A 27,750-nucleotide genomic window follows, 5' to 3' on the forward strand; every position below is an offset into this window, starting at 1 on the left:
CAGGATCTTTTCCAATGAGTCCGTTCTTCACATCAGGTGGCCAAAGGATTGGCGTTTCAGCTTCAGCATCAGTCCTTCCACTGAACATTCAGGACTAATTTCCTTTAGGATTGACTAGCTAGATCTCATTGCAGGCCAAGGACCTCTCAAGAGTCTTCTCCAACATCAGTTCTAAAGCATCAATTCTTCAGCGCTCAGCTATCTTTACAGTCCAACCCTCACATACATACATGACTGCTGGAAAAAACATGGCTTTGATTAGACAGATCTTTGTTGGCAAAGTAATGTCTCCACTTTTAAATATGTTGTTTAAATTACTCATAGATTTTCTTCCAAGGTGCAAGCTTTCTTTAATATCATGGCTGCAATCACCATCTGCAGTAATTTTGGAGCCCAAGAAAATAAACTCTGTCACTGTTTCTATTCTTTCCCCATCTGTTTGTCATGAAGGATGTGACCAGATGCGATGATATTAGTTTTTTGAATGTTGAGTTTTAAATCAACTTTTTCACTCTCCTCTTTCACTTTTATCAGGAGCTCTTTAGTTCTTCTTCACTCTCTGCCATAAGGGTGGTGTCATCTGCATATCTGAGGTTAGTGATATTTCAAACCCCGGCAATCTTGATTCGAGCTTGTGCTTCAGCCAGCCTGGCATTTCTCATGATGTATTCTATAAGTTAAATAAGCAGGGTGACAATACACAGCCCTGACATAATCTTTTCCCAATTTGGAACCAGTCCATTGTTCCATGTCCAGTTCTAACTGTTGCTTCTTGATCTGCATACAGATTTCTCAAGAAGCAGATCTGATGGTCTGGTATTCCCATCTCTCTAAGAATTTTCCACAGTTTGCTGTGATCCACACAGTCAAAGGCTTTGGCATAGTCAATAAAGCAGAAGTACATGTTTTCCTGGAACTCTCTTTCTTTTTCTATGATCCAATAGATGTTGACAGTTTGATCTCTGGTTCCTTTGCATTTTCTAAATCCACCTTGAACATCTGGAAGTTCTCAGTTCATGTACTGTTGAAGCCTGGCTTGGAAAAAAATTAGTATTACTTTGCTAGCATGTGAATGAGTGCAATTGTGCCGTAGTTTGAACATTCTTTGGCATTGCCTTTCTTTGGAATTGGAATGAAAACTGATCTTTCCCAGCCCCGTGGCCATGGTTGTTTTCCAAATTTGCTGACATATTAAGTGTACCACTTTCATAACATCATCTTTCAGGATTTGAAATAGCTCAACTGGAATTGCATCACCTCTACTAGCTTTATTCATAGTGATGTTTCCTAAGGCCCACTTGACTTCAGACTCCATGATGTCTGGCTCTAGGTGCATGCTCACACCATTGTGGCTATCTGGGTCATGAAGATCTATTTTGTAAAATTCTTCTGTGTATTCTTGCCATCTTTCCATGATATCTTCTGCTTCTCTTCAGCTCATACAATTTATGTCCTTATTGAGCCCATCTTTGCATGAAATGTTCCCTTGGTATCTCTAATTTTCTTGAAGAGATCTCTAGTCTTTCCCATTCTGTTTTTTCCTCTGTTTGCACTGATCACTGAGGAAGGCTTTGTTATCTCTCTTTACTATTCTTTGGAACTCTGCATTCAAATGTGTGTATATTTCCTTTTCTCCTTTGCCTTTAGCTTCTCTTCTTTTCTCAGCTATTTGTAATGCCTCTTCAGACAACCATTTTGCATTTCTTTTTCATGGATATGGTCTTGATCACTGCATTCTATACAATGTCATGAACTTCTTTCCATAGCTCTTTAGGCACTCTGTCTATCAGATCTAATCCTTTGACTCTCTTTGTCACTTCCACTGTATAATCGTAAGGGATTTTATTTAGGTCATACCTGAATGGTCTAGTGGTTTTCCCTACTTTCTTCAATTTAAGTCTGAATTTGATAATAAAGAGTTCATGATCTGAGCCACAGTTAGTTCCCTGTCTGGTTTTTGCTGTCTGGATAGAGCCTCTCCATCTTTGGCTGCAAAGAATATAATCAGTCTGACTTCAGTATTGACCATCTGGTGATGTCCATGTGTAGAGTCATCTCTTGTTGTTGGAAGAGAGTGTTTGCTATGAACAGTCTGTTCTTAGCAGTTGGCAAAACTGTTAGCCTTGGCCCTGCCTCATTTTGTACTCCAAGGCCAAACTTGCCTGTTGCTTCAGGTATCTCTTGACTTCCTGCTTTTGCATTCCAGTCCCCTATAATGATAAAGGATATCTATTTTTGGTGTTCATTCTAGAAAATCTCATAGGTCCTCATAGAACCGTTCAACTTCAGCTTCTTTGGCATTAGTGGTTGAGTCATAGACTTGGATTACTGTGATTTTGAATGGCTTGCCTTGCAATTGAACAGAGATCATTCTGTCATTTTTGAGACTGTACCGAAGTACTGGATTTAGGACTCTTGTTGACTATGAGGGCTACTCCATTTCTTCTAAGGGATTCTAGCACACAGTAGTAAATAAAATGGTCATCTGAGTTAAACTCACCCATTCCAGTTCATTTTAGTTCACTCATTCCTAAGATGTCGATGTTCACTCTTGCTATCTCCTGTGTGACCACTTCCAACTTACCTTCATTCATGGACCTAACATTCCAGGTTCCTATGCAACATTGATCTTTACAGCATCAGACTTTACTCTCATCACCAGTCACCTTGATAACTGGGTTTTGTGGTCGCTTTGGCTTTGTCTCATTATTGTTTCTTGAGTTATTTCTCCACTCTTCTCTAGTAGCACATTGGGCACCTACCGACTTGGGGAGTTTACCTTTCAGTGTCATATATTTTTTCTTTAAGCTTCTCCTACTTAAATCAAAATTTAAGATCAAGTTGATGTGATTTTTTTTTTTTTTTTTCCCCAGAAAATGTCTATCCAGAATATATTGGTTTGGCATACTAGAGGCTGACTAGCTTTTTGCTCAGATTGCTGCTTTCTGTGCCAAAGTGCCAATTCTGTTCCAGTTATTTGCTGGTTGTGAGTGAACTGAATAAGCGATGTGCAGCACCAACCACTATCAGATGTCACTGACCATGATGTGCATCTGTTAGTTATAGAGTGATATGTAGACTGAGAGCTAGCTGCAAAGGTTGTACTTTGTGTAACTGCAATTCACATATGTGGTAACTGAAATCTGAAGTGTGGATTCAGGGGCTGGTATTATTTAACTGAACTATAAGAACTGAAATACATGCATATCAGAGCCATGCAAAGCATGCAGTGCCTGTACATGATATTCACTCTCCACTTGGCATAGTTATTGTTATGCTCTATATATCTTCACAGATTTGGAATCCTACCTACATCATATTTATTATAAAGTCTTAAGCACAGTAAAATTAAGCTTTTAGAACCTTCGTTTCCTAATATATACTGGGAATATTAACAGTTGCATAATGTTTTTTTTTCTCATTTAAATTTTTTTTGACTTTTAAATTGAAGGATAATTAGTTTACAGTGTTTTGTTGATTTATGCCATACATCAGTGTGAATCAGCCATAATTATATATATATATACACACACACACACACACACACATACACACACCCCTTCCTCTTGAGTCTCCAAAACCCTCAAGTGTTGGTTCTAATTACAAAACAAATAGCAATTTTACAGCTCTTGCCAAATAATAAATTTTCTGTAAGTACTTTGCACATATTAAGCACAGTTAACCTCTATTATTTTGTATCATATATATGAATGCAGCAATTTTCTGAGGTTCCTTTTCTTAAATATCATGAATCAAAAATATCTTGTTTTTTCCCCCTCTGTTCATATTCTAAAGTTGGAAAGTACATTTTCAGATAAAATATTTTAAAATATCAGAGTTTTGTGAGATCAAGATCAGGGAATTTTTTCTTTTCATATTCATAGTTCATTGGTTAGCATTTTGTTGTTCAGTCACTCAGTTGTATCCGGCTCTCTGCCACCCCATGGACAGCAGCACACCAGGCCTCCCTGTCCTTCACCATCTCCTGGAGCTTGCTCAAACTCATGTCCATTCAGTCAGAGAGCCATCCAACCATCTCATCCTCTGTCACCCCCTTTTTGCTTTCAATCTTTCCCAGTATCAGGGTCTTTTCTGATGAGTCAGCTCTTTGCATCAAGTGGTCAAAGTGTTGGAGCTTCAGCTTCATCATTAGTCCTTCCAGGGAATATTCAGGGTTGGTTTCCTCTAGGATTGACTAGTTGGACCTCCTTGCTGTTCAAGGGACTCTCAAGAGTCTTCTCCAACACCACAGTTCAAAAGCATAAATTCTTCGGCACTCAGCCTTCTTTACGGTACAACTCTCACATCCACACATGACTACTGGGAAAATCATAGCCTTGACTAGATGGACCTTTGTCTCCAAAATAATGTCTCTGCTTTTAAAATGCTCTGGGTTGTTTATAGCTTTTCTTCCAAGGAGCAAGAGTCTTTTAATTTCATGGCTGCTGTTACCAATGACAGTGATTTTGGAACCCAAGACAATAAAGTCTGTCACTGTTTCCATTGTTTCCCCATGTATTTGCCTTGAATAAGTGGGATCAGATGCCATGATCTTAGTTTTTTGGATGTTGAGTTTTAAGCCAGCTCTTTCACTTTCCTCTTTCACTTTTATGAAGAGGCTTTTTACTTCCTTTTTGCCATGAGGGTGGTGTCATCTGCATATCTGAGGTTATTGATATTTTAAATCCCAGCAATCTTTATTCCAGTTTGTGCTTCATCTAGCCTGGCATTTTGCATGATGTACACTGCATAGAAGTTAAATAAGAAGGGTGAAAATATACAGCCTTGCCATACTCCTTTCCCAATTTTGAACCAGTCAATTGTTACAAGTCCCATTCTAATGGTTGCTTCTTGACTTGCATACAGATTTCTCAGGAGTCAGATGAGGTGGTCTGGTATTCCCATCTCTTTACGAAGAGTTAAAGTTCTGAGCACTGAAATCATTTGCTCTGATGGCTGCAGTAGATTTTGGCAAAAACTCTGAATGAATATAATTCCCTGTCTCACTACTTCAAGTAAGGATATTAATTTAACATCTTTAAGGTTTATGTTGTTTTATAAAGTCTAAAATAAGGCTTGAATACATCATTTATATTCATTTATTTTCAAACTTATAAGGTAGGAACTGACCACAAAAAATAACTCTCAATTAAGTGTGAAACATCACACATAATACTATGTGTATTATAATACACACATAATATATAATGTATGTATATATTATATACATATAATACATATATTATATATCCATTATATATAGGCTCTGCTATACATGTCTTTTGGACTGCAGGAAAAGATGAGGAAAGGTCCACTGAAGATTTAAAAACTGGAGTTCTTCAATCAGGACATGTATGTATCCCCCAAGAATAGGAATTAAGGGTTTAGGTTTTGTTCCAGTGTACATTGCACTAAATTGGTTCATCTGCATCAAGGGATAAGACATTTAGTAAAGTTATAGGAAACAATATGTCACAGGGGGAAAAAAAAAGCCTTTATTTTTCCATTTGAATTATATTTTTTTTAAAAAATAACATTTATTTAAAAACTCTTGACAGTTTATTGTACATAATTATGTGATTATGTGGAATTTTTTTTCATCTTTACCCTTTCATTTTACTATCTGTCATTTTTTAGATTTATAATCAACTTATATTTTTTGCTACAGCTTGATGGAGAGAAAATAAATCAAAATATGTCAGTCAAATTTGATCTCCTAATCCTACATAAAAATTTAGTGGAGTATGTGTGAAAGCAATTTAAAATTGATATTTTTTCATTATTTTCTTATTCCTTTATGCGTGCCATGTCATGCATCATTTCTATGTAGTTTAGAACAGTTTTGATGTTGGCAATTTAGTATGGGGATAGTTAAGAAGAAATTCTACATACATGGTGGTGTATACCGTGGATGATTAATGTAGTAGGCAATCCAAGAAGTGAATCCCCAATAAAAGGCACAGCTCTACAAATAAAACAAAATAAAAGTTAAGGAATATATATACACATAACATCATTTGAATCCACACCATACATTCATATTCCATATCACAGTATTTTGGTATAAAAAGGTTATACATTTTCTAAGCCTGATAAGTGGAATGCTTCTTCATCCTGTCAAGTAGCTAACATCTTAAAAGCACCTATATGATATCACTAAGAAAATGCATTTCTTTGCTCAACCCTTGTCAGTATAAATTAGTATTTAGGATACAGAGAAATGTAGCAATGTGTTTTAGGAAGACTTTTCAAGAATAGCTTTTGTCTGCCAAGTAATAAATAGGAGGGAAGTAATAAAGATAATAAATTAATCTATTAGATAATATTTACCAAGAGTTATATCCCCAAAGTGATTGAATAAATGAATGAGCTACCTAATGTTTCTTGATTGATTATGAAGAGAAATGGACCAGGTTGGGTTTACTAGGTTATGATGCTGATCTGATACTAATGTGATGAATGTTAATACCTTCTTTCAAAAGAGAAACTAGTCTAAATGATTTTTTGAGGTTTCTAAGAGCTCAAGAGTTTACTGTTTCATTTTAATGACAAAAATAGAATAGCTCCCTCTTCAAAAATTTTAGAAAGTGAATATTTGCTAAAACCCAGGAAGGTCTTAAAGATATAATTCATTTTGAAATCAAATTTTAAATAGGAAAATAAAATCAATTTAAATTGGAAAATTGAGTTATACCATATTGTCTAATGTACATTTCCATCTCAATATTCCGCAGTGTTTCCTGTTTTCTTGATAATCATTTGACGGTTAATAGCATTTATATTCATCATTTTTGGGGAGAGCAGAGATCCTGTTATTGCACTGACAACAACCACAAACAGAGGATACAGCATCATCATTTTAGTCATACAAATTTATATTTATTAGAGGGTTTATATATCAGATTCTTCCACTTCAAGTGGTACTTAGTCTGAATTCAGTGCTAAGTATTTTCAAAATTAAAGGTGCCTAAAAGTATCTTGTAACATAAGGTCATGGCAAATATTTTATGTAACATTATTTGTTGGGGGCAGCTCTGATGAACCAGATCATTCAGAAAATAGTATTTCAGCAGTTTAAGATATGCTGATACACCTGAACAGAAAAATCTAAGCTTGAGAGAAATAAGCATGATTAAATGATGATGCAGATGATCCTATACATAAAATTTATAAAAAATAATTAAAATTACAAAATATCAGTGCCCACCTTTATCAAATTTTTCAAAGGTGTATGTCCTGCAGAAACCTTGTGAACAAATAAGGTTTCCAAAAGGTATCGGATATAGTGTATACAATGACAGAAGCAGGCCAAGCTAGAAAGAAAATAAAACACAAACCCATTAAATTCCCTTCCAAAAATCTGAATCACCTTATGCATAAGATGTTTTCATTTTCCTTTCTATTTTTGAAGATAAATCTTTTAAAATTAATTTTATTGGAGTATAGTTAATTTACAATGTTGTTAGTTTCTACCTTTCAATAAAGTGAATCAGTTATACATATCCACTATTTTTAAAATTATATTCCCATATAGATTATTACAGAGTATTGAGTATAGAGTTCCCTGTTCTATATAGTAGGTTCTTATTCATTATCTGTTCTATATTTAGTAGTGTACATCAATCCCAGTGTCCCAATTCATCTTTTCCCCACCTTTCCTTTTTGGTAACTATAAGCTTGTCTTCTACATCTATGAGTCTATTTCTGTTTAGTAAATAGGTTCATCTATATTAATATATTGTGACTTTCTCTTTATCAGGAAAATACTGATTTTGATAACTAAAACACAAATGTTAGTTTTCATATTTTTATTTTATTTATTCTAGAAAATTTCTAAATTTAATAATAAAAGTACTGTTACAACAGTTTCTTTAAATTTACTTCTGATGACACTCAAGATATTTTATAATACCAGTCATAAACAGTATGTTCACATTTTTCCAAGGAATATATGTGTGTGTGTGTATATATATATATATATAGTACTTATAAGTGTGATCATATCAAAATGGCTTAAATTTGAAGCAGAAAATTTGCAACCTACATAGAATGCAAGTGACATGTTGTAATATTCAACATAGCTTTTTCATTGCCTGGTTGTCCTTTAAAAATTACCTCAGATTGAAAAAGTTTGAATTTCACTTTCTATCGAGTCATTGCAGCTTTTTTTTTTTTTTTTAGTTTGTTTTCTTGCCTAACATACTGCAATATTTTCTGTCTCTTTATGTCATTTGTTTTGTTGCTTTTCTAACCCATCACCTCTTCTTGTCATTTGTATAATTAATATTTAAAAAGTGAATGTCAAATACAGTTTACAGATGTATGTTTCTTTGTTTATACTTAAAATATATTTCCATCAAATACACACCTATTTTATTATAAATTAACATGTAAAATTTCAACAATTATGACTGCTATTCAAGAAAATCAATATTTATCAAAGATTATATACTTAAACCAATGAAGGTTAAGCATAAAAATCAGCATTTCATCTACAATATGTAAAATCAAACATTGAATCTACACTGTATGTTTATATTTTGGTGATGAATTGATGATTTCTGGTACTAATGAGTGATTTTGGGAAAAACAGATAAATAAAAACAAAGCAACATACCTAAATCATTAGTTAATATATCACTGTTCATTAATTCATAAAAATAAAACTGCACCTGTTATGGGAGAGATGTTCTATGTGGTGTATAGATCTATGAACAATAGGCAAATTTTGAAAGACGTGAGAGAGTAAAGTGTATATGTTTGGGGGCAAAGCTTTCTAGAGTGTAACAGAAACAAAAGCAAAGGTTCTGATATAGAAAGTTGCCTGTGGGTTCAAGGGACTGACAAAATCAGTATCTCTCGTAACTTGTTGGTTCATTTGTAGAAGTATTTGTATAAATACCCGAGTTATAGAATTTTACATTTTGTAAGAAAGTGTCAGGAAGCATTTAACAAGAGCCTTCCTGTGTGCTGTTTTGGATCTGTCAGGAACCCTCTGGCCCTTATTGATTCCTGAATATTCAGGAATTAAGAGGAGAGGCACACCTTTCCCCGGGGCTGAGGAATACAGGCATTTCTCATTACAGTGATAAGTACCCCTTCCTTTTTATGAGCCAAATGGTAAAAGGTGATTGTTTGCAACTCTCTCTTTGATAGGGATCATCTTATGTTTTGTAAGTCTGAAATTTTAATCTTTGTCTTTGCTGAGAATAACCACCTTGTAAGACAGTATATATGCCCACGCCATGTTGATTAAAACACCTTTGCTCCATCAGAGCTTTGGTCCCTGTGTCTCTTTCTTTCTTTCTTCTCTCTCTCTCTCTCTCTCTTTCTGGCTAATTCCTTGGAGCGTGGAGGCCCGCTGAGCTCACTTCCTTGCCCGGGCTTCTAAGACCCTCTCGAGAAGGCGCACTGCGCCTTCACCCACTCGAGAGGGCGCCCGGTGCCTACGTGCAGCAGCGCAAGCCCCGAGAACGGGACTCTATTGGTTTTCCATGTAAATCAGGGATATCAGCCTCTTTCTCTCTTACTTTCCGGACCACCAGGTTCCGGTCCATTAAAGGACCAACAAAAAAGCAGAAAAATTATCTTTTGCCTAACAATGAAGCAGAGCTCTGAATGAGAAATATTAGTTTAAGCTATGATTAACTTAGTTCACTTATTTAATTTTTATTATGTCATTAGGGCATAGAGATTAGCATAGCAGATAGCAATGCCTTAATATTTAGATATACACCACTTTGTACGTTATTGATAACTCACCAAGTTTGATTTAATTTCAAAATACTTAATTATGGTTGAAAAAGTGAAAGTGAAAGTCACTCAGCCCTGTCCAACTCATTTGAGACCCCATGGACTATTATGTAGTCCATGTAATTCTCCAGGTCAGAATATTGGAGTGGGTAGCCATTCTCTTCTCCTGGGGATCTTCACAACCCAGGGATGGAACCCAGGTCTCCTGCATTGCAGGTGGATTCTTTACCAGCTGAGCCACCAGGGAAGCTCTAGTTATAGTTGACTTTCATTCAAACATAAAATCTTTCTTTTTCCAGTGCTAAACTAATAGGACATCCATAAGTAGGTTTGGATCCATTTCTTTTTTCCAGTTGTAATATTTGAAGATTTCTTATGTTTTATCAACTAAGTTTCAAGATATGAGGACTGTTAAAAAGCAACTTTATAAAGTTGCAAGGCAGTCATTGTATCAGGTTTCTTTTGAGGAAGAATATGAAGGCAATGTTCAGATAAAAGATTGTCAGTGTAAGAGATTTTACTAACGATGGATACTGAATTGCAGAAGGCACAGTGTAAGAATTCTAGGAATTGAGTGAAGTTCAGTAAAAGCAACAAATAGAAGGTTTTAGAGCATATTTAAATGGAGTATGAAATATGAGGGGTGATCTGAATGTGGGGAGTTCATAAGGTCAGTGACCTAAACAAGGACAAAATATCCAAATATCAAAAGCTGTTTTGTTCTTTGTGTTTTTTTGCTTATTTGTTTGTTTTGTGTTTGTATTTAAGGCAGATATTCAAACTGTGGATACTCAACACAGGAAAGTTTTCTCTGGCTACTTTTTCATCCCTGATGTTGCAGTTAAAGTCTTAAGGAGATGCACATAAGGCATATGTGCATCTAGTTCACTAGATCCCTCTGCTGGGAGGGACCATGGCAGTTTTAAGTATGTGTCTGCTCTCTAAAATACTACTGATTGAATAAAGAACATCTGCATTACACTAAGCCGTGGGCCACCATTTCACTCCTTGAGAAGCATAGAGATCATGCTGGAGATTTGTCCTTAGTCCTAGTGTACAGAGCTTTGTAAGAGATCCAAAGAATTTGGGGGCAGCTGAGTCACAAAAGGATTGGAACCTAGCAGAAAAATGCTCTGGAATATGATTCAAAGTGACTTGGAAGAAGCAACATTGGATTATATGTTAGGTGGATATGGGGTTTGAAATTTTATCTTTTTAACTTTGAGAAATGACATCATCCGTCCTGCAACTGAATTGCCTTAGAGACCTTGGGATTATTTTATAGACCTCTACTAGACACTTAAATTTCAAAAGTAGTTTGTGTGTATCTACTCTGAACGATTTCATATGAACTTAACATATTTGTGCTTTAGGAAGAATGTGGCACCGATGCATTTGTCACTGAGATGTTACAAAACATACCATGTTTGTGTTTAAGAATAGCAACCATCAGTCAATTCCTTTGAGAATGTTTTTGGGTAAAAGAAGAAAACACCCAATAGTAATGTTTTGAATGAATAGAGGCATGAAACAATTACATACAAATTTATTTTACATTGGACTTTTTAGAGTATGAAAAGAGAGGAACTTAAACTGGATGTGTGTTCTGAGATGGGCTTTTAAAAGAAAGTTATGTTTAAATATTTTCTATGTTTTCTGAAGGTGTGTGAGATTGTCAAACTAGTAAATCTGAGAAATATTCACATGGAAATTATCTGTGGTACATAGAAGTTTGATGCTTTGTAGGAGCAGGGAGAAAGCTTGTGGAACATGTGCACAGGAGGCAAAGGAAGGTTGGATCTCAGGGATCATGATCAAGTTAGTATAGGACAAGTTGTTCAGGTCTTTTGGTAATATGAAAGTCAGTGTTTCTTTTTCTTATGTGAAGAGAATGCCCAATTCATTTAGAAAGAGTCGGGTGGAGAGTTTATTGGAGAATGTAATTGCCCTCCTTTTTTAGATAAGACATATAATAATAATGTGCACCAGATATATAGCACAGCATGGAGAAAATATCCAAAACATTACTATTGGGTGTTTTTTAAAAATCATGTAATGTATTAAGTATTAATAGAAAAGATTGAACATCAAAAGACATTTATTATGTAACTTAAATTCATAGAGTGAAAAACACAAATGGCTATTTAAATATATAATTTTAAAGTAATAAATTGTATAAAGGGAAATATTTTAGTAGCATATTTCTCATGGAAGGAATAGAAATGCTAATACTGATAAGAAATATTGAGCTTTATGTGAAGTTTGAATAAGAGATAAGAAAGTGGGAGGCCATGAAGAAAGGTTGGAGGAATAATGTGTGTAGATGCCCTTGTGTGAAAAGGCATAGCAGATATCAGAACAAGAAGGGTGGGCATTGTGGCTGCAGTCCAGAAGTAAGAGTGAATGAAAGATTAATTTGAGATGGGACATCCAGGAGTCAAGTTATGCTCTATCATATAGCATCCCTATGATCTGAATTTTGCTTCTTAATTCACTTAGAGTTTAGGCATTTGCTCAGATTCTTTTTCTGAAAAAATAAATTGGTAACTCTACATATCCAAGTCACATCTTGAATGATTATTCTCTTTCTTTTTAATTTGATATTTGATATAGGGGACAGAGGTAAAGAATCCACCTGCAGTGAGAGACCTGGGTTTGATCCCTGGGTTGGGAAGATCCCCTGGAGAAGGGAAAGGCTAGCTACTCCACTACTCTGGCCTAGAGAAAGTCCATGGAATCACAAAGAGTTGGACACAACTGAGCAACTTTCACAGAGAAGGAGGTTATTTCCACAGTATGTAAAGAATCATACTTATATATTCACCTTTGATAAGTGTCCTTGGTCTTTTTTTATGTTTTATATCAAAGTTAAATTTGATTTTGGCCTTTGATTTACTAAAAGTAAATTTTAAAACCTATTTTTTCTTCCAGTTTATTAGTTCAGTTATTATTGATTTTCTATGCAATTTTGCCCATATTTTTGGAGAAGTATTTATATTCTGTGCCCTATACATGACCTCTCAACTTAGTAATATTAAGCATTTCATTAGCTTGTTGATTGTGATCATAACTAACAGAACTTACCTCCACTCTAAGGTATATTTAATATATTAAGTATATTAAGTAATAGGTACTTGTTTATAAACTTACAAAATATATTTCCCTAAAAGTGAATCCATGTTAATTGAGTTTACAATATTTATTAATGTAACATCTGTGTATTAGTTTGTCTCCTTCTTAATATATATGCATTATGTGTATGCATTACTTACTGTACCACTGGGTGACATAATCTTCTAGAGCTCTCTTTCATGTCGTATATATACGGGATCCTCAAATAAAAGAGGAGATATATTAGCAGAGGTCCTGTGTATTCAGCCAAAAATACCTGAAAAAAGAAAGTGATTTAGTTTAACCAGTACATTTTATAGCTGACCTGGTGGCTCAGACAGTAAAGAATCTGCCTGCAATGCCAGAGACCTGGGTTCAATCTCTGGGTCTGGAAGATCACCTGAAGAGGGGAATGGCAATCCACTCTAGTGTTCTTGCCTGGAAAACCCCATGGACAGAGGATCCTGGTGGATGACAGAACACCCGGGGTCTCAGAGCATCAGACATGACTGAGCTGAGTGACTAGCACATAACCATGATAAGCATGTTCCCAGACTTACCCTGCTATATGAACTGGTGAAATGGATAGGTGAGCATCTGTTCTCTGAAAATAACTAGGCTAAGTGCTGTCACAAATAACAGGAAATCTTCCTTAGAAAAATTAGCCAAGAGTTAAGGTAAAGGACAATTATAAATAGTAAAATAAAAATATTAGACATAAATATAATGATGTCCTCATAAATAGTACACAGGGATTTTTACTTAATCACATGATTTTTATTTAATCATTAAATAATTTCATTTAGTCAAACACATAAGTGCATTTCTCATGTCTTTCCAGCCCCATCCTAAATGAATCTTCTACGTTAACCATCCCTGTCACTAAATGGAATGGGAAATAGCTTTTCGCTGCCATGTCGTTTAGAATTCAATCAATTTGAAAGTGAAAGTGTTAGTCGCTCAGTCCTATCTGACTCTTTGAGACTCCACGGACTGTAGCCCACCAGGCTCCTCTTTTCATGGAATTTTCCAGACTAGTATACTGGAGTGGGTTGCCATTCTCTTTTCCAGGAGATCTTCCTGACCCAAGGATTGAACCCAGGTCTCCCACGTTGCAGGCAGATTCTTTGCCATTTGAACCATCAAGAAAGATCAATTTGACCCTTGTTCAAATTGAAATAATTTACTTCTCTCTCCTGGAAATTTTAGATTAATTTTAGTGAGTCTGAGTGAGTAGTTTTAGGGGATTGCTTTCTGAATTTTGGAGCTTCTTTTGGAACTTGCCACAAGTGTGGCAACCATGTACGTGAGGAGAGATATCCAATCTATAGAGAGACAATCATAAGATTTGGAAAGATAATTGGAAACGAGACCACATGATTTCAAAAAGATTCATTGGCTGATTTTCTGATAGCTTTCTGAATCTGGTGAGTGGCCATCATTTGATTTTGTCTTGATGCTAAAAGCAGGTTAAAGTTACATTCTGAAATTTTCAGTCAGAAAAAGAATAATTTCCCTACAAGTTTTCAAAGAGAAAAGCAGAGAAGAGAAAGAATACAAACATGACATTGATAAATTCAACTGCCACTTCTATTTTGCTTTGTCTCTGCCAATTTTCATCATTTCTAAGGAAGGAAACTTGAAACAGTACATATTTTGCTCAAATAAGCAAGTGTGCACATTGATTATTAATTGTGCTTTTATCTCTATTGACAATTTTGTGGAGCTACATGATTAAAGTATATGATATATAGACACATACATATAATCACATGTATATACATACACATGTATAAATATCTATTTATATATGTAACTGTCTTGCTATACATTTTTAAACAATATTTATTATCCCACAAGGTAAGAAATATTTTTATATGAGGATAAGAACAATGCAATAAGTTTATGTTTATAAATCCAATAAATTCAGTACTAAAGCAACCTTTTAATGTATTAATTTATGGCATAAAACCTTCCTGATTATTCAGATATAAATAAAAATATCTTCTGAATGTCTGATAATAGAATCTAGTTAATATTCTAGAATAATTAGGATATTGATTGTTTTAAAATATTTATTTCAATGTCTCTGACCTAGTCAAGTCAATTTTGAACAAATCCTATAGTAAGATGTCAGAAATGAAAAATGTTGTAAACAATAGTTAACATGACCAAATATCACTATTTATTAAGCTGATAAGCATGCTGTCACAAATAGGAAGTTTTTTTTTTGGATCAGAGGAAATTAAATTACAATTTTATCTCCATCATCTCCTAAAACAATTGGAGATCCTGCTATCTTACAGTAATATATTCTAGGAGACCCAATATTTTATCACAAATATTGTTCATTCTGAAACACAGGGTTTAAAAGAATGACAAAGTATGGAGGATATATTCTGATTTAAAAGCCCCGGAGGGTAATAAAAAAATAACTTTTGGACAATGTATCTTTCAAGAAAAATGTATATTTGGGTGCAGATAGAAAGAATGTTTGATTAAACTTAGAAAGTAATCAGAAAATAGATTTATAATTAAACAAAAAGCCAGATATATAAATGTTAATAAAACAGATTTCTGAAACAGAAATTGCTCTTCTTCTACTAAAAAAGAATAAAAACAAAACTAAAGATGAAATAAATATACAAACAAAATATATATTTATAGGTATACAGCCTATGCAGATGAATTTACAATGATTAGAAACTCCACTTTAATCCAAAATTTATTAGACATTTTATTTTCAAAATAAGCAGGTGCACTTTCTTTTCTTTTTCACTTTGAAGATATATACTACTTCTAAATTCAATTTATTTCTAATATCAAATTATTTTCATACTTCCCCTTTATAGAAAGTTCTCTGTTTTAAACTAATGTGTTGCTCTTAATGTAAAATTCACTATTTCTACTAGACAAGCTATGAAACTGGGATTTTTGGAACTTCTCTGGAATATTCAACTTGTATTCCTAAATTGAAAAGGAATAAGACAATAAACTGTTTTAGAAAATATAAATTGTATTCAACTGCAGTTGTTGTAAATTGATTAAGACCCTTGGGCTTAGATTTCATTTAATGCATTCATCCTTCCTTTAAAAATATATTTTTTTTTTGTCCTATTATTATTAGGGTGATTTTGACTTTACTTTTTCTCTAAAATTGCAATTGACAGTTTAAAGCAAAATGAATTGCTTGTGTCACAGTTGTTGAGAATTTTTTACTTGCTAGGTCATGTCTGACTCTTTTGAGACCCCATAGACTGTAACCTACCAGACTCCTCTGTCCATAGAATTTTACAGGCAGGAACACTGGAGTGCATTTCTATTTCCTACTCAAGTGGTTCTTCCCAGCCCAAGGACTGAACCTATGTCTCCTGCATTGGCAGGAGGATTCTTTACCACTGAGCCACTAGAGAAGCCCTGATGCAAAAAAATAAAGTAGTGTCAACAGTAATTTCCTAATAATAGGAGATCTACTGTAATTATGAGAACGTTTCCCAATAGTAATATTACTTTGTACTCCATGAGTACTATTGAAGCTAATGTGATGCTAGAAGTTTTTCTGTTTTTGTTTTTTTTTTTTTAGTGGAGTGCAGTTTATTACGCCGGCGTGCCCAAGGCAGAGTCTCCTCTTAGCCAAGGACCCCGACCAGCATTTGTGAAAATCTTTTATACCCCATGTGTCCAAACCCACTACCCCAATTCCCTTGAGACTTACATAAACAAAGGAAGGGTAAATACAACTACAATAACCCCATCATTCACGTGTTATGTGTTCACACAGTCAATAATCAATAAGCCCGCAGTTACATTCCAAATAGTTAATAACTGATAAGCCTGTGCTTACATTCTGATAGATAGTGTCCGGAGGCAGGGGTGATTAGTGTCTGTTCTTCAAGATTCCCCTGCCCAGAGGGGGTCTTATCCTTCCATTGTCATTCCCACAGGCGCTAAGCACAGAGTTCAGAGTCCACTGGAGAGGTGGCCGCGCACGATCAGCACAGACAGGCCTGAGATGGAGTCCAGGCCCTATGAATTCCTTCTTCATTCCCCCCTCTTGATGCTCTTAGTTTCCATAACGAGCATCATTTATTGAGATATATTGTACCTTAGCCCTCCTGCCACCCACATGAGAGAATGCTATCAACCTCTGGGTTACAAAATTCACAAGGCATTGTAGGAAGCAGGGTCCACAAAGCAGTATGATCAAGATTACTCTAACAACAGTTCATTAGACATGGCTTTCACTTGATTTTGCATATCCTCCAAGGCAGCAGATACATCTTCAGACAGGTCAGGGATGTACACACCATTCGCCAAAGTCCCTCCTTGGGCTGCTGTGAGTATGTCTAATGCCATCCTATTTTGAATTACTGCCTTCCTCATCTGAATCTGTTCTTCATTCAAAGCTTGAATGGCTTTAGTACTGTCTAAGAGGGCCTGTTTAGTGAAATTAGTTAAGGCCTCTACCTTAACCATGATATCCGTTGTCCCTACAGAGGGTATAAACAAGGCAGCAAGATAGTCATACCATTGGAACACAGATCGTGTCCATCTTGCATGCAGATAAGGCAGGTTTACTGGAGGCTGGTGTAGGCTAGGCTTAATTCTGCCATGGGCGAAAGCAAATCCTAATGTGCAACGCCCCACCCAGCCAACTGGTAACCATGGCCATAAGTTAAGCCCACAGAGCCACTGGGTCCCATTGGGGGCTACCCAGCGGATTCCAGGATTATATTTCCAGTCGGAACCGGGCCACTGAGCAGACTGATTGAGGTGATAGGTAACTTCCAAGATTTGTTTACTTTGTTCAGGAGACAAATAACAATTCTTTTGGGTCTGGGGGATGGTCTCCAAATCCAACTTTCTGTTCTTTTTGTTCCCAGCAAATAGTAGCAGGGGCAATCAACTGTCCTTTCTCAGGAGTCATCCAGAAATATTCATCCCAGACCTGGTAGTATTGCTCAAGGCACCGGGAGCCCTGTCCCCCTTTTGTAAGGGAGCCCTTTTCCTCTTTAATTCTCATATATGAGGTATAAGCCTTTGTTATCTCCGTAAGGCTGGTGTTCATGTTAAATGTAACCCTATGTCCCTGGCCCATTGATGGCTTCTTCTAACACCAGAGGGCAAAGGTTTTTCTTTTATTTCAAGAAAAAATAACTGTTATATGAATAACATATAATGGATAATTCTATGCTCATGTTATTCAAACAAACCTTCCTAATGAGGTCACCAAGAAAAATTAATCAAAATATTTTTCGGACTCCAAAGAGTTACTGAGTCTTTGAAGAATTGGAAGATCAAAATGTTTTATAAGAGACTCCAGAGTAGTAATTAACCTGGGCTATGAAACTTGGTAGCTCAGACGGTAAAGCGTCTGCCTACAATGCGGGAGGCCTGGGTTCGATCCCTGGGTCGGGAAGATCCCCTGGAGCAGGAAATGGCAACCCACTCCAGTACTCTTGCCTGGAGAATCCCATGGACTGAGGATCCTGGTAGGCTACAGTTCATGGAGTCGCAAAGAGTCGTACACGACCGAGCGACTTCATTTCACTTCACTTCACTTCATGAAACTTGGTAACAGCCTGATGTAAAGACCAATCTTTTGAGGGTGCTTAAGAATGGAAACACCAAAATTACCGCTTGTTGTCTTTCAAAGACTAAGGTGGCTATAAAACCCCCAGAATTTGGATTGGAACTTAGACCAGTTAAAACTTAGGAGTGAGGATGAAACAGATCCGTCTTCATATGTACTTCATAGGTACATATGAAACTCAGCCTGAAGTCATTTCAATCATGGATTAGAATGAGATGACCCGTACTCAGCAGTGCCATTAGTCCATCTGCAGAATGATAAATTATATTTGAAAGGTAAAATCACCCGAGGCTTCTTCAAGTCATCTTTAAATTTATTAATATGATTTTTCTGCAATGTCAGAAATATACAGTTATACAAGGAGTGAAGATATCATGACCATAACCAAAAGCAGCAGCAGGCATTGAAAATGGGTGAACTAAAGGTTCACATAACAGAATTATCAAGCACATACTTTGAGAAAACAATCTTTTAATGTTCAAAGAAAAATAAAAGGTTGAGATTTTAGTGATATTTGAAAACTTTGGAAAAAAATATGAAAATGTAATATGATCCCAAAAGGAGAATATGAAAAGAATAATGGAAATTCAAAAGATGAAGAGATTATGCAATTTTGTCAGATTAGATATAGCTATCAAACCACAGACTCAGATAACACAATAAACCCAAAGCAGAATAAATAAAACCACAATCCATAACTATGTGCACCATAATCAAATAAAATAAAAAAAATTGAATAAACCAGGGAAAGACTTTAAGGAGTACAGTAAACTTTTCAACAGAAATAATGGGAGTCAGAAATCAAACTAATAGTGTTTTGAAATAAAGACAGAAATAGCTGGCAGTGTGAATTTTTTTCTGAAAAAATATTCTCCAAGAATATAAACTGAATGAATACACTTTAAGATGAACAATAATTGAGAGAACTCATCAAAGACAGAACGATAATACAACGTTAAGGTGTTTTTCAGAAAGAAGGATAATGATACCAGATGTAACTTCAGTATTAGAAGGAAAAACTAAGTTGCAGTATAAAAAGAAGAAATTTAAATAAAGATTGACCATATGGAATTATAGTACTGTATTTTGGCTTTAAAATATATAAAGAATTAAAATAATTCACAATAGGAAAGTCAGAAGGAGACCAAATACCTCAAATAAAACTCATTCAATTATTAATGCATCATCTTCACATTAGTAAACTTAAACAATTTTTATTAGTGTTCAATAATTTAAATGTGCAGTGTAATCTCTTGGGTAATCATTAGAGTTATTGAAACAGGATATAGCTACATCTAATTCTGCTTCATTGACTATGCTAAAGTCTTTGACTATGTGGATCACAACAAACTGTGGAATATTCTAAAAGAGATGGGAATGCCAGACCACCTTACCTGCCTCCTGAGAAACCTGTATGCAGGACAAGAAGGAACAGTTAGTACTGGACTTGGAACAATGGACTTGTTCAAAACTGGAAAGGAGTACATCAAGACTGTATATCCTCACCCTACTTATTTAACGTATTTACAGAGTACATCATAGGAAATGCTGGGCTCGATTCACAAGTTGGAATCAAGTTTGCCAGGAGAAGTATCAACAGCATCAGACATGCAGATGATACCACTCTAATGGCATAAAGTGAAGAGGAACTAAAGAGCCTCTTGAAGCTGAAAGAGGAGAGTGAAAAAAATGTTGGCTGAAAACTCAGTCAGTCAGTTCAGTTGCTCAGTCTTGTCTGACTCTTTGTGACCCCATGGACTGTAGCACACCAGGCTTCCCTATCTATCACCAACCCCTGGAGCTTGCTCAAACTCTTGTCCACTGAGTTGGTGATGCCATCCAACCACATCATCCTCTGTCATTTTCCTTCATCTCCTACCTTCAATCTTTCCCAGCATCTGTCTTTTCTAATGAGTCAGTTCTTTGCATCAGGTGGCCGAAGTATTGGAGTTTCAGCTTTAGCATCAGTCCTTCCAAAGAATATTCAGGACTGATTTCCTTTAGGATTCACTGGTTCGATTGCCTTACAGTCCAAGGGATTCTCACAAGTCTTCTCCAACACCACAGTTCAAAAGCATCAATCAAGAACAAGACCCAGTTTCCCGCACAGTCAGTTTCTCCCATTAGGAAGTTTCCACGAGCCTCTTATCCATCAGAGGGCAGACAGAATGAAAACCACAACCATGGAAAACTAATTACACTGATCACATGGACCACAGTCTTGTCTATTCAATGAAACTATGAGCTGTACCATGCAGGGCCATCCAAGATGAACAGGTCATGGTGGAGAGTTCTGACAAAAGGTGGTCCGCTGGAGAAGGGAATGGCAAATCATTTCAGTATTCTCGCCTTGAGAACTGCATGAACAGTGTGAAAAGGCTTAAAACTCAGAATTCAAAAAACAAGGATCATGCCATCTGGTCCCATCACTTCATGGAAAATAGATGGGGAAATAGTGGAAACAGTGTCAGATTTCATATTCTCGGGCTCCAAAATCACTGTGGACAGTGACTGCAGCTACACAATTAATAGACACTTTCTCCTTGGAAGAAAAGCTATGACCAACCTAGACAGTGCATTAGAAAACAGAGACATCACTTTACTGACAAATGCCCATATAGTCAAAGCGATGGTTTTTTCAGTAGTCATGTACAGGTGTGAGAGACAGACCATAAAGAAGGGTGAGTGCCAAAGAATTGATGCTTTCAAACCATGGTGCTGGAGAAGCCTCTCAGGAGTCCCTTGGACAGCAAGGATATCAAACCAGTCAGTCCTAAAGGAAATCAGTCTTGAATATTCACTGGAAGGACTGGGGTTGAAGCTGAAGGTCCAATACTTTGGCCACTTGCTGTAAAGAGCCGACTCATTGGAAAAGACCCTGATGCTGGGAAAGATTGAGGACAAGAGGATAAGTGGGCAACACAGGATCAGATGATTGGATGGCATCACCGACTCAATGGACATGAGTTTGAGCCTACTCAGGGAGACAGTGAAGGACACGGAAGCCGATGCGCTACAGTTCATGGGGTTGCAAAGAGTCAGACATGACTTATGAACTGAACAACCACCACCAAAATACCAAAGAAGCTAATAGAAAAGAAAGTACTGCAATTAATCCAAATGGAACAAGAAAGAAAAACAGAAATGGATTACAGGATATGTGAGACAAATTAAAAGAAAACATTAGGCCTGGTGATTAAAAATAGATAATTATTTACAACAAAAAACTATGATTAAAATGTAAAATATAAAAATGTTAAATGATTAGAAAAACTCAGAAGAAGAACTCCTAGGCCTAGGGCTAGGCAAATGTTTCTTACATATGATAGTGAAGACAAGATCCTTTAAAGAAAATATTAATAAATTATGCTACAATAAAATTGAAAACTTTTTGTACAGCAACAAAAATCCTGTTAAAATGATGAATAGACAAGCTAAAACTGAGAGAAAATATTTGCAAAACACGCATTAGACAAAAGACTTGTATGTAGATATGTAGAATATTAAAGGTAAACTTACAACTCAACAGTGATTGCAGAGAATTAAAAACCTATGTTCACACAAACACCAATACACAGGTAGGTTGTTGCTTTATTTGTAACAACAACAACAACAAAAAATACTGAAGACCATTCAGATGTCTGTCAGTGGGTGAATAAACAAACCCTGTTACGTACATATAACCAAGTACTACTCACCAATAAAAAGAAGCATAAGTATTGATATACATGTAATAACCAAGATGGATCCCAGAGTCACTATACTAAGAGAAAAATAAACATTAGTCTCAAAAATTATTTGATTCTGTTATTCAGTTTATAGATCAATCACCACATGGCAAAAATATAGAAATGAAAAACAGATAGGTGATTGCCCCAGGATAGATTTCTCTGTGTAAATACAGATGAGTAAGATGAGGGAGTTCCTTTTGAAGGATTGAACAATTCTATACCTGAATTTGGTAGATACATGAATCTATGCAAGAAATAATTTGCCTAGTAGTAGTAGTTTAGTATTAAGTCATGTCTGATTGTTGCGACCCCATGGACTGTAGCCTGCCAGGCTCCTCCTCTGTCCATGGGATTCTCCAGGCAAGAATCCTGGAGTGGGTTGCCATTTCCTTCTCCAGGGAATCCTACCCAGGTATCAAACCTGGGCCTCCTGCATTGCAGGCAGACTCTTAACCAACTGAGCTACGAGGGAAGTCCATAATTTGTATGTGACTATATATACACATGCTTCCATGGTGGCTCAGATAGTAAAAAAAAAAAAATCTGTCTGCAATACAGGAGACCTGGGTTTGATCCCTGGGTTGGGAAGATCCCTGGAGAAGGGCATGGCAACCCACTCCAGTATTCTTGGCTGGAGAATCCCCATGGACAGAAGAGCCTGGGGGGCTATAGCCCATGGGATCTCACACAACTGAGCAACTACGCACAGCATGTACAGATACATGAATGAAGATAAAAATGATGAAAATGGAATGTGATCTTTAGTTAATAGGATTTGTATGATGGGGATTATTTTTATTATAGTTATATTAATTTATAACATTATTTATCCTAAGTCTTCCAATTTATTCTAAGTTCCATGAGACAAGAATTTTCTCAACATTCTGCAGCAAACTCTTGCTTCCTGAAAAAATATTATTAAATTACTAATTTTGACCTTGCTAAATTAAAGAGATTGTTTCTCACAAAAAGAGAAAACTTATAATAATGTTTTTATTATAGGAGTGAATTTTAATATTTTATAAATGTAGAAGAGTGTTAATTGTGGTAAAATATTGCTTTTATTGTGCAATTTAGTTGATATAAAGTGGGTGTGATTGCAATGTAATGTGTATATTTTTAGCATTTAATAGGACTGACTCATTTGGAGCAAAGAAGTGTGAACCATAGGGTTGATTTAAAAATATCCAGCCTATTTTCATAGTTCTCTTTTGTCACCTAAATGACTTTCCTCTCAGATAAGCTATAATTTTCTAGCACAATTGTCACAGAATTCCACCTTAGCACTTTTTTTCCTCAGTGCTTATCCCAGTGATGCAGCTGAAATTCATTATGAATCACAATTATTGCCACTCACTTTGACATGGCTTCTGTAGATATAATTCCTTTTTCATCATAAATGTGGGCAAAGATTCTTTGAATATTTTAACCTTTGAAGATCAAAATCTGCTTGTCTACAATCTCTTTTCACAAGGGTCTGTAGATATCACATTTAAACTCTAAACCCTTTGTTACAATATGCATTAGTTAGTAGCTTTTTTTTGTAAACTTTGTGATATATTTCACAAAGATTCAGAATACTCCAAACTTCAGTTCAGTTCACTTCAGTCCAGTCCTTCATTCCAGTCCAGTGTGACTCTTTGCGACCCCATTGACTGCAGCATGCCAGGCTTCTCTGTCCATCACCAACATCAAGTTGGTGATGCCATCCAACCATCTCATCCTGTTGTCCCCTTCTCCTCCTGCCCTCAATCTTTCCCAACATCAGGGTCTTTTCCAGTGAGTCATTTCTTCACATCAGGTGGCCAAATAACTCTAAACTTAGTTTTATTTATTTTTTAATGCAATAAATTAGTACTCAAAAGCTCAATAAATCTTGGAAACTAGAGCAACCATTTAGCCAAGCACACTAGAAGTAATTATCTAAATACAAGAAGATAATACAGGAAAAATCGGTGGAAAATTAAAGCATGTGACATTTTGATTAATGAATGTAAACTTGAATTTCTCATTTTGAGACTTAAATAACAATGTATAAATTATCCTGTGTCTTTAATAATTTTAAAAATTGATTGTTTAACTATACAGGGAAAACTCAAAACACTATGCTGGCAAAAGAAAGCCATTTTGAATAGAAAATATTAAAAGTAATCACATCACAAATATGAAATAGAATGTAATCACAAAAACATAAAAAGTCAATAATATAAAGAAAGTAGATTAACTTTAATTGAAAAATGAACGATTGCACTAATTTTTGTACATCAGTGTCAAAGCTATTCATCAGATTAACTCCTTCACTTCCTGTCACTAAATACCACATAGCTTCTTGCTACTGAAGATATCCCATCTATCAATTCGTTGCTCATGAATCCTTCAGTACTTGTGAAGTAGTATCAAGTATTTTCTGTTTCTTAGTTCTCCTGTTTTTTAATATGGTCTTCATTCTTCTAATGCTATTGGATTCAGTTGCCACCATTTTGAAAGTACCTCCTTCAAGAAAGTTTAAAGAATGCCCCAACCCCTATAACTCAAATAAGTCTTATTTCTTCACTCTCAGTTTTTAAAATGTCCCCTCCACTGTCTTGGGACATTCTATCTTGGGATATTTTATCTCCCCTCTTTCCAATGACAAATGTGTCTTCATCATACTAAGGCTCCTAGAAGAAAACTATGAAGAAATACCAAGTAACTGACAAGACACAGGGAAAATAGAAATGAGGCCATCAGTCATGAGATAGATTGACATTTAGAAAATAACTATCTGTCTTCTTTCAACCATTTTCCCCCCCATTTCTCCAATTCTTGAATGGAAATTTGGCCACTGATTGTAGTAAGAATGGAAAATTTAAAATACCTTTAGTGCAATATTTTGTTTCACTATGAATTTTTTTGACAGAAAATATCCTCTCTCAACAAATCATTCATATCAAAATGTGGGACATCTACATTGCATTTCAAATTGATACTTACTGTAGTCCAACTGACTTGTTGACCTAGGTCTGTAAAATAGAGTGTGACAATGGAGGAAGCTGCAACACTTTGAACGGTTAAGTTGTCCTTCAGAAAGGGCCCACCTTAAACAATAAGGAAATAATGTTTTAATATAATTTTGAGGCAAAAAATGATAAATATTTTTAATGTGAAACCAGTGAAAGCAAAGTATATATCTTATATAGAAATTTCAATTTATATTAAATCTTTAAAGTAAGATAGCATGTGAGTAAACCAATTTTATAAAATGTATCTGGCAAATTTTCAGATACACAGTGGTTTCCTAATGCTATTTAAACAAAGTACAGATTACCACTAGTTACGATTGTGTTCTGAGAAAAATGTAATATTAGATAAAATCATAATCAAATATAATAATGTATATTTTGAAGTATAATTTTGTGTCAGTAGACATACATATCAACTGCTGTATAACTGATTTTACTGTAAGATAAATTAGTTGGAGTAGAATCTTAAAAGTCACTGCGAAGCACCTGGGGATGGGCATGATTCACCTTTCAAAAAGAACATTATGGTTGCTGTATGGTAACTGGGAAGAAAAGGAAGCAAGATTACTTAGGAGAAAGTAAAAATTCACCAACAAGGGTATGAGGCCTATTTGGATTAAGATGGCACTGGTGGAGATGTTAAAAATTCATCAACCCCAAAAAGTTTGATCTTAGAGCAAGTTTAACCTGTGAGATTCAGGCTGAGGTAATTTTTTGCCCTGAGCACTTAATTGCATTGTAATATCATTAATTGACAAAAAGAAGAGTGAAGAAAGAGCAGATTTGGGGGTGAAAATGGAAAATTTCAGTTAGGGTTCATTTAGTGTGAGATATCTATTAGGTCTTCAATTGGGAGTTGTCAAGTAGGCAGTTGGGTGGCTGTGTCTGAAGATATTTTCAAAGTCATTAACAGGTAAAGCCATGAGGCATGGTGAGATTATACATTCAGTTTGAAATAAAGGAATACAAGCTGAAACTGAGCTTCCTAGCACTCCAGGCTTTTGAAGTCAGAAGACAAACATACAGCGAAGATTATCGAGAGGGAGTTTCTCATGAAACAGGAGGAAACAGAAGTGATGATGGAAAGTGTGTGACAGAAATGTTCTGTTCTTAAAAATGAACACTAGATAAGTTTGCCGTTGTGTACTGAAAGATATGTACAAAGATGTCTTTTTTAGTACTCTTTGTAGTAGCAAGACATTGTAAAAATCTTAAGCACTCATAAATAAGATATGGATAAATATAATTTGTTTTATGCAAACAAAAGTATATTATACAGAAAGAAAAATGAGTAGATTAGAACTATGTATACCAGCATAAATGCATCTCACAAGTACAATGATATTAATGTTATCATTTTTATTTGTATTATATTTTGTGTTAATCTATTTGTGAATTATATTAACTCTACTCATGTACAAACTTCCTTTCATTCTTTATTATTGAAAGTGTAAGATATTAACTTTTGACTATCAGGTGATTTTCAAAATATAATATTTAGATGTATAATTATGCTTATAGGTATTTTGTATAAGATGAAAGTAGGCAATTATTATATATTAATTTTGATAATTCCAACAAAAATATAGTAAACTATGACTTCCTTGCCTAGTTTGTGACATATGGCTTCAAAAGAGGTCATCTTGGTGGGCCAGAGTTAATAACAAATTCTTTAAATCTGAATGGAGTCAGAAATAGGGATACCAAGATTCAATACACTGGGAAGAGTCACTATACTACTGTTGGTTTAAAAATGGAGAGGGCTACATGGCAAATAATTAAAGTGACCTCTAGGAACTGATAGCCATCAAGGAAATAGGGATCTCAGTCATAAAAGCTAAAAGGTGGCTTCTGCCAACAAGACTGAAGGTGGAAGTAGATTTTCTTAGAAGTCTAGATGAGAATTCAGCACAGCTGATACCTTATTCTAAACTTGTGGATACTTTGAGTAGAGAATCCTACCATATTGTATCTTTGGGCTAATAAATGATTGCTGTTTTAAGCTGCTAAATTTGTGGTAATTTGTTGCACATTGATGAAACATGGTTCAAGGTAAAGACTTTGATATCCAGTTGATCAGAATGTCATTGTGACAGTCACTCGTAACAACAAGAAATATTGATAAGGACTGCTGAAAGCTTCTTTCCAGCATGCACCTATTGACATCATAGTTTCCCACCGTTCTATCCCCTTTGCTGACATCAAAGAACAGAATATTGGCATTTTGTTTTTAAAATATGGAAAATCAATATAGTATTTGGGTGAAACAATGTGAGAGAATCCAGACATGTCATTAATCATATCACTCTTAGATACAGTAATCAGGAACTCCTTTCCTTGGCATTCTATATCTATGCCCTTTTCCAATGGGAGAGGAACATGTGGGACCAAGAGAATTCACTTAATGGAGCCCGTGCCACTTATATCATAATTTGGCCACTTAAGACCCCTAAATCTTCTGCCTAAATTTGCTCAAGTAATATTTCTTTTGGGGACATTTTCTCCCAAGAATGGGCCAAACAATGAGGTGCATACTTCTAACCCTAGAAGATTGTATAAA

General features: G+C 35.4%; 1 protein-coding gene across 1 annotated transcript in view; it reads right to left on the minus strand.

Moving 5' to 3' along the window:
- Positions 1-27,750, minus strand: part of TECRL (trans-2,3-enoyl-CoA reductase like) — a 140,507-nt gene that overhangs the window by 34,008 nt on the left and 78,749 nt on the right. Inside the window, exons 4-7 of the mRNA XM_043448400.1 lie at positions 25,162-25,265; positions 13,026-13,141; positions 7,208-7,313; positions 5,893-5,965 (exon numbers count right to left, since the gene is read on the minus strand). Coding sequence (XP_043304335.1) covers positions 5,893-5,965; positions 7,208-7,313; positions 13,026-13,141; positions 25,162-25,265 — 399 coding nt within the window. The remainder of the gene's footprint in view (positions 1-5,892; positions 5,966-7,207; positions 7,314-13,025; positions 13,142-25,161; positions 25,266-27,750) is intronic.

The sequence above is a fragment of the Cervus canadensis genome, chromosome 26, assembly GCF_019320065.1.
Source record: "Cervus canadensis isolate Bull #8, Minnesota chromosome 26, ASM1932006v1, whole genome shotgun sequence".
Classification (NCBI taxonomy): Eukaryota; Metazoa; Chordata; class Mammalia; order Artiodactyla; family Cervidae; genus Cervus; species Cervus canadensis.